The sequence below is a fragment of the Paralichthys olivaceus genome, chromosome 4, assembly GCF_024713975.1.
Source record: "Paralichthys olivaceus isolate ysfri-2021 chromosome 4, ASM2471397v2, whole genome shotgun sequence".
Taxonomy (NCBI): domain Eukaryota; kingdom Metazoa; phylum Chordata; class Actinopteri; order Pleuronectiformes; family Paralichthyidae; genus Paralichthys; species Paralichthys olivaceus.
In genome coordinates this window covers 9,095,256-9,115,795 of record NC_091096.1, presented here as the reverse complement: position 1 = coordinate 9,115,795, position 20,540 = coordinate 9,095,256, and the positions used below count along the sequence as shown (strand labels likewise).

The following is a 20,540-nucleotide window of genomic DNA, read 5'->3' as shown; positions in this document are numbered from 1 at the left end:
TCTACTTTTAATGGTACATTTGACATTGCAGTGTGGAAGGGTGTGGAATAAAAGGTGGAGGTGCAGCCAGGTGTGGCATCTTTTCATGTCTTTGTAAAGGTCTCCCAGTGGCTCTCTTGCCCCTGTCTGATTCCACAGGGCATGAGTCACAGTTGAAGTAGGAACACAGAGGCCTGCAGCTGAACACTTTGGCCATAAATTGCTGTGAAATTGCTTGCTTTTTAATAAAGCCTTCAACAAGCCACCTGAGAGAGGTAAAACTGAGAAGTGCCGATGAGTCTGCGGGTGTGCAGGGTTGTCGGAGAGGTGGGATTCCAGTTTTGTACAGTGACCCCCGCTCTACGTGTCTTTATATGAGTCTGCCTGAATGTGTGTGTCTTTGAATTAGTCCCTTAAATCTGAGAGTGTGGAAGAACCTTACTCTTCCATCACAGCAGCACAAGGTCTTCGTCCCTTGACTTTATGAGAACAATTCCTCAAACCTTTAATTTCATGCTACAGCATGCGAAACATTAGGTCTAATGACTAAGCACACATGCTTCTGTGTTAGCCTGTGTGTCTCCTTTAGTTCTGCATCAACCAGAGCCTTTAGAGATGTGTTAAATCTGTGTGTGTGCACGTTCAAAACTCTCCAACCCCCATAAGCAAAGGGAAATGCAGTTTTTTAGGACGAAAGCTCTTATTACATGCTTCATCCTTCAGCCTTTATTTGCCTTCATTAAACCTTAATTTGACTGCAACTGTAATATTCTGCGAGTCGATCTAAGACTTGCATGTCGCCAAGAGATAGATGAACATAGAAATATATAAGTTGAGTTAAGAGCTAAACACGCTTACACAGAATGAGAATCAAGCTGTGGGTAAATGCATCCTGTCGGGTACAGTCAAACATGTAGTCCTTATATCTGAGAAGCATGGAGCACCATCACTTATTTATGTCATGTTTACCCACTTTATTATTTCATTAACTTCATTCATACTCAGCTTCACATCAAGTGGCCAAGTCGATGTGTACATTTTGCGTCTTGGCAGTTTTATGTGCATTAATATGAAGCAAATATAAACGCAGTCCCTACTGACAGGATTTGCAAGAGCACACAGTTTTACCTAATTACCATAATGTTACTGAAATAATTTAATAAAAATAGTGCCTGTGATTTCAATCAATCAGTTCACTTCACTCCAGCTGCTCACTATAGTGAATTATAGTTAATTGCTTTTTAAGACATGAATGTGTTCAGACAGGCTTTGTTAAATGTACAAAACAAAAACAACTTTGGCCGTTAGGGGTCACTCAATCAAAACAATGACACAAGACCCAGTTTTTTTGATGTTGTGAAGCAGCGTGGGATCATGGGAGTTGTTGTCTTCGCCACTATTGCCGATGGAAATCTGAGGCAACTCGGGAGCGAATCATGTTCACAGGAGAGATAATGTATTATAGTTTTATTCATGTTACGCAGCAAACAAATAATCGTAAGTGACCAACACAAACAGTGGAAGGAAAAACAGCCGACTGGCTAACTGGCTAACACTTTTCTAGTCTTGATGATCACTCAAAGCGCTTTACAGCTTTACAGTACAGTTTTTGCCAATCACCTATTCACCCAGTGCATCAATGTGCAGCACTTGAGGCAATATTGGGGTTCAGTATCTTGCCCAAGGATACTTCGGCAAGATACTGGGGAAGACTGGGATCGAACCGCCGACCTTCTGGATGACTGCTCTACTCTTGAGCCACAGCTGACCCACATAACAGGTCTAGTCGTTTTTAGACATTTTAATGAAGAACAGTTGCATAGTCCCTTACAAATCCCTTTTGACACAATCACGTGTCAATATAACAGTGTCCTAATGTGTTATATAAAAGGAAGCTGGGGTTACTGTTTTTGGCTCTCTGCTCTGCACTGTGGCAGAGCATGAGCAATAATTCTCCTCTGTCACTTTTCAACCATGAGCAGGAGTGTGACTGAAATGCCAAAACAACAAAGGATATAAATCGCTGTAAATGAGGCAGCTACATCAAAGTCGTGGCACATGTTGAAAGAACCAGGGAGAGCACTGGTTTTATGACTTAAGGTGATGGAATAGAGGTGGTCTAATGAGGAAAAAGACAGAAGGGGAGTGAAGAGAAGCAGCAAAGAAGGGGCTGACGAGAGGAAAAGCAAAGAAGGAGGGGAAATCCGTGACAATGAGAAATGTGAGCAGACGTTCACCTGAAGAGAGGGAGGGATAGATAAAGGCGAGAGTTTGTATGTGACAGATTATCTTTTTTTTCTCTGATCTGAATGCCTGGTTTCTAAAAACTCTACAGCTTATTTACAAGGATGAGTAAATCAGGGACTTTAGGAATATCAACTTAAAAATTTGAAAAATATAGAGTTGAATACTGAATTCAACCCCCGCTCTAAGTGTCTTTATATGAGGCTGTATCCGAGTCTGCCTGAATGTGTGTGTCTTTGAATTAGTCCCTTAAATCTGAGAGTTTTAGTGTAAACACCAGGGCATGAGTATAGATGATACAGATGATGCAAAAAATCATTTAGCTTGGTACAGTTAAAAGTGAGAAGGTGAGCTGGTGTATCATCTGCATCCTCTCACGGCGTGTTGTATGCTTCACCCACAAACTTGCCACAAAGACCCCTGTGTGGAGATACAGATGTTGTGCAGTGAGAGTTACCGTGTCTATGCCGCTGATCATCAGAGAGGTCAAGATCTAACATAAGATCATCTTCATCCAGCTCTGAAGAGCCCAGGTTGTTTAATACATCCTGAAGAGATAAAAGGCAAAAACGTATTAACTTAAAATGAATAATTTACAAATTACATCTGATAAAATAAAATAATTACTATATTCTTCAAAACACAATGTATGCACTACAATATGATTAATATATGCCGTTTTCTATTCCCAACTCAAAAAAAAGCTTATGTAAAACTTCTAAACAAGTCATAATGATGAACTGTTTTAATTCCATAATAACTAAATTCATCCAGTAACTTCCATAAAACCTAAGGAGGAAAAACTAAAAACATGAATAAAAATGTGGATAAGAAATGATGATATTACAGCAAATTATCAGAATATTTTCAGAAAAGCAATCCTGATGGTGCCTAATGTTCTGATTCTCCAACCAGAAATAATACAATATCTATTGAACATTGTCAATAATAAGGTAGTTCTATCAGGACATCAGACTTTTTAACACTTTGCCTGTACTAGATGAAATATTTATTTCCTCGTCACCTTCTTTTGGTGTATTTGTAAAATAAAAAAGAAACTATACATAAAGTATAAGAATCAGGTGCAAAAATTCAGCCTGCATCACATGTAATGTAAAACAATTAGTGTAATAACCACAATAGAAATATACAAATACAACAAAAATACCGTTCAGAATTTTTGTGTAATAATAATTCAATAAAGATTAAAGACCTATGTCAGCCCCAACCCCCATCAGTCCTGGGTGCCCCTGAATTATCAACAGTATCAACACAGTGCAGTGAGTGATGCGTCATCACTTAATATTCCTTTTGGTTCAGTGGAGTTTCAAATGTCAAGGCTGCCATCTGATGGTGATAAATGGAACCTCAGAAAATAAAGTTGCTACAAGAATAAACAGCAGCAAATATATTGATGTAATATTTAGTGAGGTACTTAGTCAAGCAAAACAGAAAATATAATTACTGTAGCTATAAGTGAATAACTGTATCAAGGAACTTAATTTGTTAAAAAAAAGTTGTATGAGAATACTGGTATTTTTTATAATAAATATATAGTATATATATATATATATATATATATATATATATATATATATATAGATTATAGTATTATTATATATATATAATTGTATATGTATATATACACCCACACAAAAAGAACACACAAGCACAGGTGAGGTGGATAAGCTTCACTGTGAATATGCTCTCTCCATTAGCAGGTTTCATTTAGATAACTAGGACATGTTTTCACAATATACCATGGGGTGGGCTATGAGAGAAAAATATATAATGAGCATCACAAAGATGTGTTTTCTTGGGGGGTATTTTTTAATCTCATACACTACAGAATATTACTGATGCAGCAAATCTCAACAGTCTGATAACCCCACAAGGCCAAAAAACTAATTATTCTACTAAGAACTGGTTCTGAGGAAACTTTATACCTGAAACAACCTTTTTTTCCAAAATGAAAATAAGTGGTGCCGCTTACTACAGTCTTTTTGCAACTCAGACCTTACACTTAAAAATAAAAAACTTAAAGTGAGATATTAGGTGTGGAAAAGTACTGTGTGCCAGTTTCACGGAGAAATCCATTACTGTTGTTTGGACATAAAGACCAGCCACACTCTGTATTGATCCTCTCTGATTAGACTACAAAAGCCTCAATGCTTAATGACATGCCCACAGGATTCAACCCCACCTCTGTCCATGTATCTGTGCCTGTGTGTGTGTGTGTGTGTGTGTGTGTGTGTGTGTGTGTGTGTGTGTGTGTGTGTGTGTGTGTGTGTGTGTGTGTGTCTAACCTATGTGAAGCCACTGTACTGTGTGTATGAATATGTACCATTATGTTGTTATTACTACTTATGTGTTACTGTGCTGCCCAGTGCAGAAAACATCAAAAAAAGACCAGAATGCATTTCCGGACAGTGCAATTGAAGACCTACATGTTCGGCATTAAAGGTAATAGCTAAAAGGTATTGGAAAAGAAATGAAGACCCATACCATGTGTGATACTACTGCACACAGACTTCATTCAAATCCAAATTACCTAGTTTAATGTGCCCCTCTAACCACAGAAATGTGTTAATATGATTTTATAACCGAGAGATGTCACCCTTTTGCCTCATTTATGTGATTTAACTGAGTGTAATCCTTGAGTTAATAGAGAGAATATCAGATTTGGGTCTTATTAAATGACGGCTCCATATCTTAACTGCCGAGCAGAGAGAAATACAAGGCAGGGTTCAGAGAAAGCAAAAGGTTCTTTCTGACCATCAAAAGCCACTGCTCTCTGTTCACACCACATACTATTGAAATAACATTTATTCAGTGCTTAAGGGTGGTAAATGTATTAAGGGAGAGGGATTTGTTTTACTTCGTATTATTGCTTGGAGCAATGGGATTATATGGACTAACAAATGACTTTCATCCTGTCTGAGCAGACACTTCACAGATAGTTGTGTTTACAATGTAACCTGAGGGAATCAAGGATTGAATGTCCAGTCAAAACAAAAATCTGTTTGTTGAATTAAAAAGAATCAGATTTATCGCACAAAGGCTCAATTATATCACCTGACTATTTGCTCTTGTCACTACAGAATCATCAATCATTCCATAGCAAAGCAATTTGCTGCCGCTGCTTCTACTAGTAAAATTACCCCGAAGTGGAACAGTCGTATAGCAAAGGACAGATATGGAACATAATATTGAAAAATAATTGAAGAAAGGTATCTTTTTTTTTCTCTGGCCTGCAACAAAACAATTGACATTCTGCTTGAGAACTGGATCACTGCTGTATTTGATATGCAAACGGATGTCTTTGCAAGCCAGGCATGCATCGCAAAGGTAAGTTTTGGCTATGACTAGCATCATCATCACTACCATCGGACACTTTGCCAGAGAGAAGCAGTTCCAGACATTAGTCCCATTAGAGGTGCTCAATGATTAAGAATGGCCCACCAAGAATTTGAGAAACAGACCTTGGTAGGATAAATGTTCCCCTACCCCTCCCTAGAATAATGACAGTATTAAGTTATGACTACATATTACCAGATGACTATTAGAGTTGAGCTTGCCTGCCAGCTTTTCATTTCATAATAAGACAAAGCAAAAAGTATAACTCCATTAATGAACCAACACAGCTCAAGATATTAACCACAGTCTCTGAGCCCTTTAACCAAGGAATATAAGAAATGTCCTCATTTCTACAGCAGCAACAGTAAATTCCATTCCTGGAGAAGCTCAGCAGACACCTGTTCCTCTCTGAAAGCTAATGAGCCCCTAATTGAATCAACTCCATTACATCTAGGTACAATTACCATTTTATTAGCCTTTACATGCTGTTCACTGTTACAAAAATCAACACACTAAGAGGTGTTGGCAAAATCAACACGGAATATTGAACACAGCACTACAAGTGCTATTTATTCTACAACATTTCTGACTCATCTAGCCATGCACTGTTCCCAATAATAAATGGTTACACATAAGTCATGAGATAAATAGATGGATTTGATTTCTTGCAGGTTTTTATTATTTATCTTTTTTTATTGTTACTGCTTTTATATCACATATTTGGCCACAGTGAACAGTCAATACTCATATTTGCAAACCTCATCATTGTTTTTCATTCCAAAAACTTTCTGGCTGTGGTTATTACAAATTCTGTCTGGGAGATGAAGCAAATCCTTCTCTGCTGTATGATAAATACAAGTGTCACTTGTGATATCTGGCATTTACAAGGAAGCAATCAGACTAGAAAGTAACAAGAGCCCCCCTGCAGTACTACACTGTCTAGCAAGCAAGCTGCTATGCAACTGTTGATATGCCTAAGTAACACAGTCAGAGTAAAGTGGATTGAAGTTTAACCAATTTGCCATGTAGGTCAGTCAGACTACAAACACAGCTGCGAGTTCTCAAGTTGTTCGGCTCCTTCCTGAGATGAGAGAGAATTTGTGATGTAATTCTTTTTTCCAACAGCCAGAATTAAATGTAATCACTGTCAGCCTGCCACAGTATTATCACAGCTGTCATTGAGACACTTATGAGCAACAACACTGAATATGCTGGTAAAATAAATGTTGCACAGCTTCCCAATGGGATATTAAAATAACAACGACTGGGATGAGACAGAGAGCACGCTTCACAGAGATACGTCACAGTTTCACTCCGACAAAAGAAATGAGACTCTGCAAACCACATTTTTAATTGCTTTATGATAATTGTGTTCTGTCTGGGCTGTAATGACACTGCAACAATAAAGCTTATTCACGTAGCACACGTTTGTTATGGTGTTCTTTAGTCTGTCTCTGTTTTGCCCTGACACAAGGGCCTAGTCCTTCACACATAGACACCACAGTCAGCCGGTGTATTAACATAAGTAAGAAACAGACCATTCTGTTCCTTTTTCTTAATACCCTCAATAATTTGAGTCATTTATTTTACATTATTGATGTCATGGTTTGCATATATTGGAAGAGTACATATAGCAAAAGAGCAAACTACATGCTCAAGTGTCTCAATACTTTTTCATTAGCTACAAGCACCTTGTGTGCAGCAACAAACGTTTATGAAGCTCAAAGAACGGCGGTCCATATATATTTAAAATATAAAATATACAATCAAAGACTGCTGCATTGAATGGCCTCTGAACCCCTGAACGGCCCTTTAGGCCAGAAAAGAAGACACAATTTATGTATGGTGACGTGTACAATATGTCATGGATTATACATCGTACAGTGTATAATAATGCAGTGTATTAGCAGCTGGTTACACATTTGCTCTTTTCTTCCCCTGTACAAGCAAGGCTCTTTTTAAAGGGATAGAAGGGTAATAAAGTGATTCATTTTTCATCTTGTCCTGAATATGGAGAGTTGCAAAGTTTCCTCGTCGCCAGAGTTCCAAAGATTTGCATGTTGAGTGTGAGAAGCACCAGAGGAAGAGTTAAAAAACGTCTGTCGAGGCTACATTTATTTTAGAAGATATATTCTTCATTATTTTCACCACTGCTATGCCTCACACCTCACCTTGTAGCAGACAGTACCACAAGGACATTTTGACTGATCCTCACAAATTAAATTAGCTGTTTGAGGGTTAGGTTTAGAATTAGGTTTAGTGTTAGGCATTTAGGTGTGAAGGTTAAGGTTCGGGTGCGGGGCTAGGGGATGCATTATGTCAATAAGTATCCTCACAACTATAGAGAGACGTGCTTGTGTGTGTGTTTGTCAGGTCTAGTTATAGCAAAACATCTAAATGTAAACTATTACACACATATGTTACAACACTGTATGTTTCACACACACTGTTAGCATTTGCTAACTGTTATGATGGTAATTGAGTATGACGTGTAAACCTGTAAAAAAACAAACACATATTCACATAAACACACACACACACACACACACACACACACACACACACACACACACACACACACACACACACACACACACACACACACACACACACACACACACACACAGCTCAGCACCTACCAGACTTCCCAGCTTTGATGAGGACGAGTTGTTTCTGTGTTTGAGCAAACCACATCCCTCCATGCCTGGGGCATCCCTGTGGTTGCCTTGGATACGAGGCCCACCCGCCCCCTCAGACGAGGAGCGCAGACGCCGTTCCATCCGCATCACCTCATGATAGGGGCTGACGCTGCTGCACATAGAGGCTAGAGGATAGAGAGAAAGACGCAGAGGCTGAACGTCAGGTAGACAAAGAGAACTAATTTATTCAACAGTGATTCCACAAGCACATAATCCTATTTTTATTACATTTCCAATAAGCAGCAGACAGCCCACAAGGAATACATATATATTTATTTTCATATATCCTATTGACAAAGCAGTTCTTATTCAATCAACATCTGTAATGAAGCTCAATCTTGCTTTTATGAAGCCTTTCAGCCATATTACTTTTGGTCAAATGGTATTTATGCCTTTTTGTAACAATCAAGTTTAGTCCGAGGGCCTACATGAAGATTGCTGCGGAACAATAAAACTAAATGGAGAATGACTAACATTTCAGGGGGAATACGCTGCGTATGTGTGTGTGATTCTTGTGAAATCAGTCAATAAAATGAGCATGGATATTTGCACTTTGGGAAACTGGAATAATGCCAATATCCCTTATGAGCTGGAATGATCTCTTTCTTTTCCTCACATGAGGTGAAAAACACAGGAATAGGCTGGAGATTCACAGATGTTTTTGTGACTGGAATCGGCTTTGGCTGAATAAAAAAACTCATCTTCAATGTGTTACAGCAGCTGAAGCAGAAGTGAGGAGCAGTGCATCTTTTTCAGCATGACACAACTGGCACTGATTTATCAGATAAGTTAACTGTCTGTATGTAGAAGGCAGCAGTAAGATTTTCATAACACATTTCAAGCTGTAGAATTTCTCATAATGTTTATAATGTTTGAAGACATTTGCAACTCTTATAAACACTTTGAGCCGGTAAAGAATAGTTAAGTTAGAATAGCATTATGTTGAACATGCTTGTTCTGGAGTAGTTTTCAAATAACAAGTGGGGAAAAAAAATCAGGAAATCAATTCTGACTAAACCAGTTTGCTCCATGTCCACTTGCCAGTTTCCTGTGGGAGTCTCTTTAAAAGGCTCGGTAACAAACTCTAAGATTTTTACTGAGTATGATGTTCTCACTTGCTCACTTGTTCGGTGGAGCATGAGGAAGTAATGAAAACAAGCACAGAGGAGCAGGAGCACGGCATCGCTACAACCACCTAATAAAAGTTCAACTACAAACTCACTATGATAGAGATTATTGTGAATGAATATGGTTGCCTCCCATTTCGCTCTTTATGTGCTTGGGTTCTGACGATCTGGACACTATACTGTTCTTATTATTTGTACAATTTGTTTGTTTTGTATATGTGTATTTATGTGTCTTTCGATAGTTTATTTAATCATCATCAAATAAGTTAATACAATCCTGCAAGGACTTACAAGTGAGCTAGAAGATCTAAAGAGTGACAGGTATGAAAAGTATATAAATAGTCAAAAAAGAAACTGTATGAGTGATAATATTAAACATTAAACTGACAAAATGCCATGAAGTCAGTCCTGCTCCTGTCTTTGAGATAACAAACCTGGTCAAATGATTTCAAACAGCATAAAAAAACTTTTAAAGCCACGTTCACGTGTGTCTATGTGTCTCAGCCATCAGGATGATCAGCCTGGTTCTGTGACTCACTGTACACATGTACATGTGCATCAGTTACCTGCTGGTGTTTGGGTGAGTGTCATACCTGTATGTGGTTTCCTCAAGTGAGACGACCTGGGTTCGTGGCAGCCGCAGAAGCTTCCTCTTTCTTGTACCGAAAGCGTGTGCCTCACCCGCCTGTCCGATTGCTCTGGGTTGGAGTTGCAACCCTCACTGCGTACCACGCATGCCTCGCTCTCACTCGTGGTCTCTGTGACGTACCCCGCCTTCCTCACCTCCACCACCTCCACCACCTCCTTCTTCTTCTTCTTCCTCTCCTCTGCTGACACCTCTTTCCTCGCTTCCTTTCTCTCCTCCTCCCTCTCCTTCCTCTCTTCCAGTGATTGTTCTGGAAGAGGAAGGCAGAGGACAGCTGTCTCGGGCTCAGAGAGGGAAATGGCAGTCTCATAGTCTGTGTTGTTGGCTGTGCTGGTGTCGGGGAGTAAAGGTTTTTCAGTGCTGGACTGAGCCGGAGTGAAAAAAACCTAAAGGAGAAGAAATTTTATTGAGTATTTTTAAAAACAAAACATGCCCCTAAAGGGTGAAAAAGTTAAAAGTTTCCTAATTCATCAAGTCACTGGGTTTTTTTGTCCTCGGGCAGTAACGTGTACATGTTTAACTGGCACAGTCATACTTTATATACTCTTCATTGTCTTTTCTTTTAATTGTTTTTACTGTGTAATGGTTTCCTTTCTGGAGTTCACCCCTCTACCAGGAAATAGAAAAATGTGTCAAAGGTGAAAAATGTGGAGAGCAGTTTGCAGACATGTGTAGATTTTCTTTTTAATGCCTTAGGTATTTCCATCTAAAGGACTTTTCATGGTCAGTTCTCAATTTTTATGCTGCATTTCACAGATTACATCCTGTGATCATAAATATTCTTATTTTATTTTTGTTCTTCCCATCCAAAGGCTTGTTTGTCTGTTCCTGCAAATCCCTGTTTGTGTATGTACAAGCAAGTATGTGTTGTTTGGGTGTCTTAGTATGTTTATAGCATGACACTCATATCGAAATGATTACAAGCAACTTTTCAATATGAAACAAAATTGAATTCAAAGCACCAGGAATGATTCAGAAAGACTGAAGAGTGTAAAACGGGGGACGCTACCTGGGAGGTGGAGACAGCCATGCTGAAGCTCTCTGGAACAGCTGGCAGGTCAGGTGGAGCTGTGTCAGTAGCTGGCCCAGGCACAGACACAGGTCCGGGGGCTAAAGCAGACCCGGGGCTGGGCGCTGGCAGAGCATCCACCTCTGATACAGAATCCTCCGTGATGGGGACAAACTCTGAAGGGGTGATGGCTGTAGTTCGGTCCTCGGATATCATAGGGGACTGGAGTGAGCTCTCGCCACTGGCACCAAGCAGTTCGCCTGGCCATGACCCTGGCGTGAGCCCCTCTGCCCCCGGAGTGATGGTGGTGGTGGCGGTGGAGCTTGGAGGTTCCAGATTCACCTCCGGAGGTCTGTGGTGATTGGAGGTGCGGGAGAAGCGGTGGTGAGCGGAGAAAGATTTGGGCAGCAGCTGCTTCTTCTGGCGTGACGAGCGTTTGTTATTGCTGCCACCGCTGTAGTCATCGAGGTACCCGGAGTCGTCGCCCTCATTGGCCCCTGAGCCACTGATGCAGTTTATAAACACATTTCGATTGGCTGTGGAGGAGGATGAGGAACCTTTGTCAAAATCCTCGGTCTGAGAACGTGTGATTTTCTTCTGCTTGTGGCTGCCGAACCCAAACGAGTGGCGTGACTTGGGCCGTCCGCCGCCATCACTGAACCCTGTCGACACTGACGATGTTATCGACTGCTGGTTATTTCCATTTGCGTCAGTGCTCTGTGTCAGTGGAGGTGTGAGGTTAAGGTTGATTGGCTGTACACGGGGTTCACTGTTCCGTTTAGATGTGAAACTAAGAGATGGGGTGCGGAAAAGGCTCCGGCGTTTCCCTGTGCTGCCAGAACTGGAGTTAGTGCTGGAGGGCGAGGACGTGTGGACACCATTTCCCACTCCGCCTGAAGAGGGAGAGGAGGGGAGAGAATCCTGCCTCTTACTATTGCTGCGGCGGAAGATTGGCAGGCGGGAAACAAGCGTGGAGCGACGAGAGCCGGATTCACCCATTTAGAAGCTGAGGCAGTGGAGTACGCTGAGGGAAAAAGACAAAAATAAATTTAATGAAAATCAAAAAAGCTTCACTAAAGGTAGCCAAAAGGAAAACTTTCAATAGTTGGAGTAATAATCTTAAATTGTAAGACACCTAATATCAGTGACATTCACACCTCTGACGATGCAATATGCTCTCTCGTGTGACACATGAATAAATCTTTAAAACTCAAGGTTATGGAGTAAATAACATTCAAATGTCTTCTATCTTATGTTACATATTTATTAATCTGTTGATATCTACAATAAATAAGTTTAGTCTTTGATTTGTCAAAACACAGTAAAAATATCTCCAAGTTGTGCGAGTCCAAGGTGACTTCTTTAAGTGTCTTGTTTAATCAGGCCCGCAGCCCAAAAGAGTTTACAGAGAGGGAAAATCATGAGAATGAGCCAATTAACACATAAAAGAAGCTGCAACCTCAGGGTTATTGTATTTTCGGCTTAATTAAACTACTGAATTTTCTGTCGATTAATTATTGAATTTTTTAAGTAATTATGTAAAATCTTAAATTTCCAAATAAAAACCAGATTAATGACCAAAGTTCTAAGCAAATGCAAAACATAAACAAAACAGAAGCACTAAACATTTGCCAATAAAGTATATTTTCACCCTGCTGATGCTTCTGTTGGTGTCTTATGTAAGAGATATTTCGGGCATAAGCAATAATAACCAGTTGAAGTACAGATGGAGTTTATGCCTCAAAGATTATGTGTTCAAGTTCAGACTAATGTAAAGAAAGTCTGTTCATGCATGTGATCACTGCAGGTATAAAGGCTGTAGGGGTGACTCTTCTCTCACACGCCACATCTTACAATTAAAACTTTGTCTGACAGCTTAATCACAGAACACAGCCAGATGGAGCAAAAAAACAGTGTTGTAGGACATGCTGTGTGCTGTGTGCAGCGGTGCTCACGACTCTGGAGACTGAAGTACAGATTCTTATCTTCTCCTCTATGCTCAGAGCATTTTGTGAATTCATTGCTCAAATTGGAAACAGACAGAGAGCAAAGTGGGACCAATATTTAATGTTTGATAAACTGAAATCATTATCATTATATCAAGCCTTACATTAGGAATGTCAGCAATCTACCCTCTCACCTGCACTGTCTGAGAATAAGGCTGCTTCTTATGTTCATATCAGCTTATGTTTGTAATTATCACGATTAATGTCACATTATTGTTACTTTTGACTGAACAACTGATTTTGTTCTTCGAGAAAGACAAACACTTGATAAACAGCAAAACTAGACGTTGATCACTGATGTATTATACGTCCTCACTGTGCTTACAGAATGTATAAACATGATATCGAAACGTATTGGACTTTTCTTATATTACCATTGATAAATATTATACTGCAATAATTACTGGTATTGTTTTATCGGCCAGGCAGATCTGAGAGTAGCGGTTGACAAGCAGCAGGTCTGTGCCTCATGTTATCTGGATCAAACTCTACTGGAAAAAGCTGCAGTCAATACATTTCTAAAACTTCCAGCAAGCTTCTTCGTCATTGCAACCAGCAGGGTTAATGTCTTACTCACTGTATGAGCTTGACCAAAGTTCCACGTGTTGAGTCACAGATTAAAGGGGAGACGCTCACTGTGATAAGTCCTCACGTTGTCATTGTTTACTTCCACTAATGAGCCGAAGAGAGACTGCATGGATGTTTTAATATTGATGGAGCTGCCTCTGTGAGAGCTACTGAAGAGTTTTGGTTTTCGATCTCTATGTAATAAGCTTACGTTAACGCCGGTTAATGAAAGGGCTAATATGCGTTTCGCCTCGTTAGAGTAAATTTGATCAAGGTATAAATACACAGTGATGCAGCTGCTGTTTTCAGTGCTGCAATACATAAAACTGTGTATAAACACTGTCAAAGACATGGGCCAGTAACATTTATGGTAATGACAGTGAAAACATTACGTACATTTGCAACAACATGCTGCTACAATTTGCTCCAGCTGTCCTGGATGACTTCAAGCTGCCTGTGTGAATCTAAAACTGCAGGTTTGAACTTTAAAACACATTTGAGACTTTTCAAGTGAGTCAGCAGCAGCTTAGTAACGTTAAGTTTTCACACTGTCACTACACAGACATTTGACCAGGTCGTGGTTCTCTGACCTTGCTCACTGAGACCATACAAACCTCCTCCGCCTAATTCAACAGAGATTAAAACAGATTGAGAACGCCTCTGCTGTTTACTTTACCAATCTGGGCTCAGAGAAAACTCTTTTAAGCTATAGCTTAGAGGTGCCGGGCCTTCTGAGTGGCAAAATGAGACATTAGGAAACACGAACAATTGCAGCAATAGTATTTGTATGTGTGTGTGTGTGTGTGTGTGTGTGTGTGTGTGTGTGTGCATGTGTGCATGTGTGTGTATGTGTGTGTGTGTGTGTATGTGTGTGTGTGAGGGAGAGAGAGAGAGAAAGAGTTTGAGTGTGTGTGTGTGTGTGTGTGTGTGTGTGTGTGTGTGTGTGTGTGTGTGTGTGTGTGTGTCTGCAAATGTGAATACAGAATCTGAATATGCGTGGTCAGATTTGTAATTGTGTTAAATATCTGTGATATAATAAGTGATGACGTTTGCAGGTGTATTAAGATTTGTACATGTGTAGACAAATATGTAAATGTGTGCATAAGTCTGCGAATGTGTAGATAAACCTTTAAATGCATCTATATTAATGTTTGAAAAGAATCAAAAAGCAATAAAGTGCAGGCAATTTCCCACGAACTCTACCCAGGACATACTTAACAGAAAGAGGTAGAAGAAAAGTAGAACAGCATTAAAACAGGTGTTTACTTCCTCTCCGGTCGGTCAGAGAACAGACTGTTGTTAGAAAAGCAAAACTCCACCTCCTCAGTTACTCTTCCCTTTTTCTTTACCATGGAGTTAGTGATAGAGCTGCTGTATCGAATAATAATTTGATTTGCTCTGATTTTCATATGAATGTGGACCTAACAAGTGACAGAAACAAATAAGGCTCACTCACAGTGGACTTCACTACAATCACCAGGCTTTAAAGGCAGGTTTCTTCAGAGCTTCATTTCCTGAATATTTCAGCATTTAAATTTCCAGTCACCGACCACATTCACAGTCAGTCAACTGCTGCTAATGTCAATGGGCGACAACACAATGCCCACCGGTGCCCCTTTGGTGCTGTGGAGCATCAGAAACACCCTGACAGATTTTGGCCTGACATAGAAATTGTTGTTTGTTACTAGTTATCATTAACACGTACAAAGATATGACACAATCACAGTTCCTAAAGTACAGGGTGTGATTTCCATATTCATCTCAACAGACCAAAAGTTGATGGACTGTTTGAAAGACTTTTCTTAATCAATGGGAAAAATACTGCTGTGCCATTCCACTCTCGTCCCTTTTTCAGTTCCAAAAATAAGACATTAATGGATATTCTCGGAACATACACGAAACAAATTTGTTGGCAATGCTCTGTTTTGAAATCAATCGCTCTAGGGAGTTCTGGGGAGCCCCCTGCCATGCTCTTAATGATCGCACCATATGCCAAATAAACCAGCTTAGCTTGAAGACTTTTAGTGCTGCTATGCTGTGTAGCTTGTCTGTTATTTTATCAACACATCCCAGAGCCTGATTCTAAAATATTTACATAAATATACATGGAGGCTAGTGTGTAGGTCCAACCTCCCATCTCATTGTTACATTAAATAATAAGAGGTGTGTGTAGAGGGTGTGAACAACTGGGTGTTTCCTATAAAACAGGTTCTCAATAAGATCTGTTTTACAACAGTAACCACAAGCTACATGCAAACCATGATAATCTTCAACAGGTACTGGAAGACATATGAGGAAACACTGTAGTGTTTAGTAGGAACTCAAAACTCAACAATATTTTTTAAAAACAAATGTAACATAGTGCCACTCAATAAGCTTAGAGGTCTGTTTGAGCCTTGGATAAGGGGTGACTAGAGCCATGTCATTAAACCAAAGCATCTCGATAGTTTTGAGCAAACATCACTCTATATTGAGACATATAATTATACTATACTATATATAAAATCCATAGACTGTACAAGATGGAGACATCTCCCCAAAAGTGAAGCCAAATTGTCTTGCTAGCCCTCTGGTGGCTGGCTGCAGTATAGGTCATAATCCCTGCCTTCTTCCTGTTACTAGATGGGACATGGACCAATACAAAGGTCAAAGTATTTATATATAGTAAATATAAATATATATATAAAGTAAATTTACTTTAGTTCTTGTCACGTGTACGTCCAACTGCTTTTTCAGGTCAAAAGGTTGTGAGTGACAGCTGATAAGCAGCTACTAAGCAGACTGTGGCTCCAACTGACGTCCTCTACACATGATGTCATCCATCTTTATAAACTACGACCTAATTCACAAAATGAAAACAATGAGGAAGATAAGACCAAACAAAAACAAATATTCACTTTTTTAGAAAAAAACTGGGCATTACAGAAAATGATCAGAAGACGTGAGGAATACATGTGTTTCATAAACATCTTATCCTGTTTGTATGCATGTCTGTTCATTGGATAAAACATATAGAAAATATTTTCACTCATGGCAGTCATACTAAAACTGAAACCTTGCCTGTGCAATCCAGGGCACGTGGTCAAATCAATGCACAATCTTGAGCAAGAGGTTGCCAAACTAACCCGGGGCTCACATTACTAATGTGATCTTTCACCAATGGCCCAACAGATACATTTACAATCCTTCACACATTACAACCATCCGGTGTTGACGCACAGAAGAAACATGAACATACAAATACCTCCCATTATCATATCATATATCAACATCAGATTACATAATGGACATTGTACGTCACGAACAAGGACAACTATGGAGGCCGAGAGCTCAGTGTACTGCACCATAAGAAAGCAAATGCAAAAGCAGCGTGTTGACAGCACATGCTAATCACATGCTAGAATGAGTCACTAAGACAATGCTGGGAGGGAAAGTTGTTTTACCAAACCGAAATATGGATCAGGTCAGATACAGTGGTGATGGATGGTGAATAATCAAACACTCTTCGTCCATGTGATTCGCTCTTTCTAAGCCATTCATGCTGCCACAAGTGCAACTGGAAATTCACACGGATTTTTTATATACTTTGAGAAAAAAAACCTGAAACGAACAGAAGGAAGCAAACAGTAAAGTGCAAACTGCTTGTGTCCGTTTAGGGTTTCTTAAACATCACAACATAAGGGGGGGGGGGGGGTTAGCCTTCTAGTTTAAAATGTTGTACACTTTCACTCTCTTCTTACTTATTTGTACAAGGTTTTTTTTTGGACAGCAACAGTGTGCCACTACCAACCCTGCCTACTTTCCAAACGAACAAAAGTTCAGTGTGTGTGTGTTTAATTATCAGATGGTTATTTTCTTAATAAATCTTCCCTGAAGCCCAAGTTAACATATTTAAATTGTTCTGTTTTATCTGACCAACAGTGAAAACCATCAATATTTGAATTTACTATGACAGAATACCAGGATAAATACATTTTTGTGACTCTAGCCATTCATTTCCTGTCAAGATCCAGGAAGTTAGTCCAGATCTTGCAATTTGCTTTGCTGAAAACTAGAGGTGGTAAATATCACAATACCTCGGTTGGATCTAATAATAACTAGTAATAAGGTCCAAATCACTGATATCAATACTTTATTTTGTTAAAAACAGTGAAAGCACAATCATGTAAGGGGGAGAACTATGACATGATATATTATGTGAATGCATAATTAATATGAATTAATGAATATACTTATCATGTAATAATTTGTCAAATACACAGCCTTCTTTTGAACATCGGCTGCTAATGATTTGTCACATGCATGTTTAAATATGTATAAAAAATAAATAAATGATCTGAGGTGTGACACAACAGCCACAGAGATGCCCTGCAGCATGTGCATGTGCTCAGGATGAGAACTAACATGAGATGGATCCATAATATTTGGCATCAGAAATATTGATAAAAGTATTTCAAACACTATGAACTATAGCAGCTGGGATGCAGCTAATGAATATCTACATTATTGTTGACTAATCTTATTGTTCAGACTCTTAATTCATCTCATGTTTGTGTATTTACATCTTATTTTCCCTTAATCTTCTACCTAGCTTTTTGTGGTTATTGTATTACTTCATGTAAATTAACTGTAGCACATTCTGAGCTGTATTTCATGTATGAAAGGTACAAATAACGTATATTATTATTATTTTCTATTAAGCTAATCGATCAATGGTTTGGTCTCTAGAACATCACACCCTTGCAGAGCAAAATATGTTTTCTTTAAATGATCTGTTTCATGTAAATATTAGTTCATCTCCCACTAGGTTTTTACTTTGAAATAATCTAAACGAATAATCGATTCTCAAAATGTTTCTCTTCCAATCAACCAATCGATGGATGCACTAATTGTTCCAGCTCTAATCCCTGCTGGTTGGAGCCTGTACTTTGAGCATCGTTGACACTGATCATGTGTTTAATGCAGATACAGTGGCTTCTGGTACTGACAGTGATGTGTTTACAATCTCAAGGAAAGGGCCTTAGCATGTTGTACAGTGTTTATAAGGATGTTCAGAAGGTCTGCAGCTTTTTATTATGTGTACAATTTCCTCCTCGCTGTTTATCAGGTTATATTTTTAACATGGGATGAGATGCAGACATGCTAATGTACAGTATGTGACCACCAGCAGCAGCAGCGGGACGCCGACAACTGTCAAACCGAGCAAGCCCAGCTTAAATCCGGACTAGCTAGCTGAGTCAACAGCCTGACACCGACCCGCTGCCTGTAAACACCGGTGCTGAGATGTTACAGACGACATGTCGGTAAAAACACAAGGTTTCGCTTTCTCTCGGCGTCAGAGGTCACCGGTGTTGGGAGGAAACACGGTCCGGTGCTGGAGCTCCAGCCGGCGGGGGGGCTCGGTGGCTAACGGAGAGCAGCGGGCAAACACACTGACTTTAGTCCGATAAACGTACGTTACCTTCCGCGGATTCCCAGAGTGTCTGCCGAGGCCGCTCAGTGCGAGAAGCGGCCGAGTGTGGATCTCCGGTCTGCGGGCACGTCCGAGCTGTCAGAGGCTACATGAGGGTTCCTGTCACCGTGCTAAAGTCCCGGAGCCGCACTGAGGAAGCACCTTGTGGAGGCACTGACGACAATATCACACACCTCCGTGACGTGGAGCCTCCTCTTCCTCCTGCGTCTCTTCTTCCGCGTTGTTGCAGCGACGCCAGGCCCGAGCCTCCTCCTCCTCCTCCTCCTCTTCCTCTTCCTCCTCCTCCTCCTCCTCCTCCTCCTCACAGCTCAGCATCCTCCAGCAGGTGCATGATGGATTCAGTCTCTCTGACCGATATCATTCATATAAATTATTATTAAATAAAATATTTAAAGAAAGTTGTATGTTTTGCAATGTCTCCATTCGAGTGCCCACATCTGTAAATAAGGAGGCATCATTTCTGAGCCCGGAGCATTCTGCAGGGAGAAATGAAGACGATGAGAGCTGTGATTTCTGTCTAATGATGTTTTGCATTGTGTGGACAGGCTCTCTGTGTATACCACAGCTTTTTAAAGGGATAGTTCACCCATTATCTACGCACCACTTTGCTGATGGAGGGGTGGGTGAAGTGTTTGAGTCCACAAAACACTTTTGGAGTTTCAGGAGTGAACAAAGTTGCAGCCAAATTCAATTCAATTGAAGTAAACAGTGACCGCTACTTCAAACTTAAAGGTACAGTGTGTAGAATTTAGTGATATAGAGTGTTGAAATTTCATGTTGCAGGTGAACACCACTCACCTCACCCTCCTCTTCCAAACATGGAAGAGAACCTGTGGCAGCCTTCAGTTGTCATTAAAACTCAAAAGGTGTTTAGTTTTTCCAGTTTAGATGACTGTAATAAACCCGGCGGCCTCGTAGAGAGGACCCCCTCTCTATGTAGATATAAAGTATGTAGATATTAAGTATTTAAATATAAAGGGCCTTTTCTGGGGTTAAGAAAACTACAATTCATACAATTTAGGTTAAATGAACTAGTGAAAACATCATGAGGATTATTCTCAGGATTATTCTGGAATAGTTTACCTCAGGGAATTCAGATGTGACTTTTACATAATGGTTTTTCCCTACTACTTATGTTTGAGTCCTTTTTTTTTACCATTTTGTTTTGACTTAAAAGTATGTTGTATTATTTCCTCTACCAAGGAAGCAATATGTTTGTCTACATCCAGGTATATCCAGGAATTTTTTCTTGATTTTTCTTCACCATATCCGTCGATCAGGCATGTTCAGGGGACTATAGTGTGTGTAATTTGGTGCAGATCCAAATAAAAATGCAGATCTAGTGAATTTAAACGTGGTTTCATAGGGAGACTGTTGGGCCTTGGCACATCTATGCACCCTAGTTTCTTTGCCTGGTTCCCATCTACCAACGT

At 39.9% G+C, this 20,540-nt stretch overlaps 1 protein-coding gene across 1 annotated transcript in view; it reads right to left on the bottom strand.

The window, feature by feature from the left end:
* The window catches only part of ccser1 (coiled-coil serine-rich protein 1), a 113,882-nt gene extending 94,570 nt beyond the window's left edge, over window positions 1-19,312 (bottom strand). Inside the window, exons 1-5 of the mRNA XM_069523615.1 lie at window positions 19,096-19,312; window positions 11,062-12,085; window positions 10,000-10,438; window positions 8,220-8,404; window positions 2,681-2,771 (exon numbers count right to left, since the gene is read on the bottom strand). Of these exons, the coding sequence (XP_069379716.1) occupies window positions 2,681-2,771; window positions 8,220-8,404; window positions 10,000-10,438; window positions 11,062-12,060 (1,714 nt within the window). The 5' untranslated portion in view covers window positions 12,061-12,085; window positions 19,096-19,312. The remainder of the gene's footprint in view (window positions 1-2,680; window positions 2,772-8,219; window positions 8,405-9,999; window positions 10,439-11,061; window positions 12,086-19,095) is intronic.
* Window positions 19,313-20,540: the final 1,228 nt, after the last annotated feature.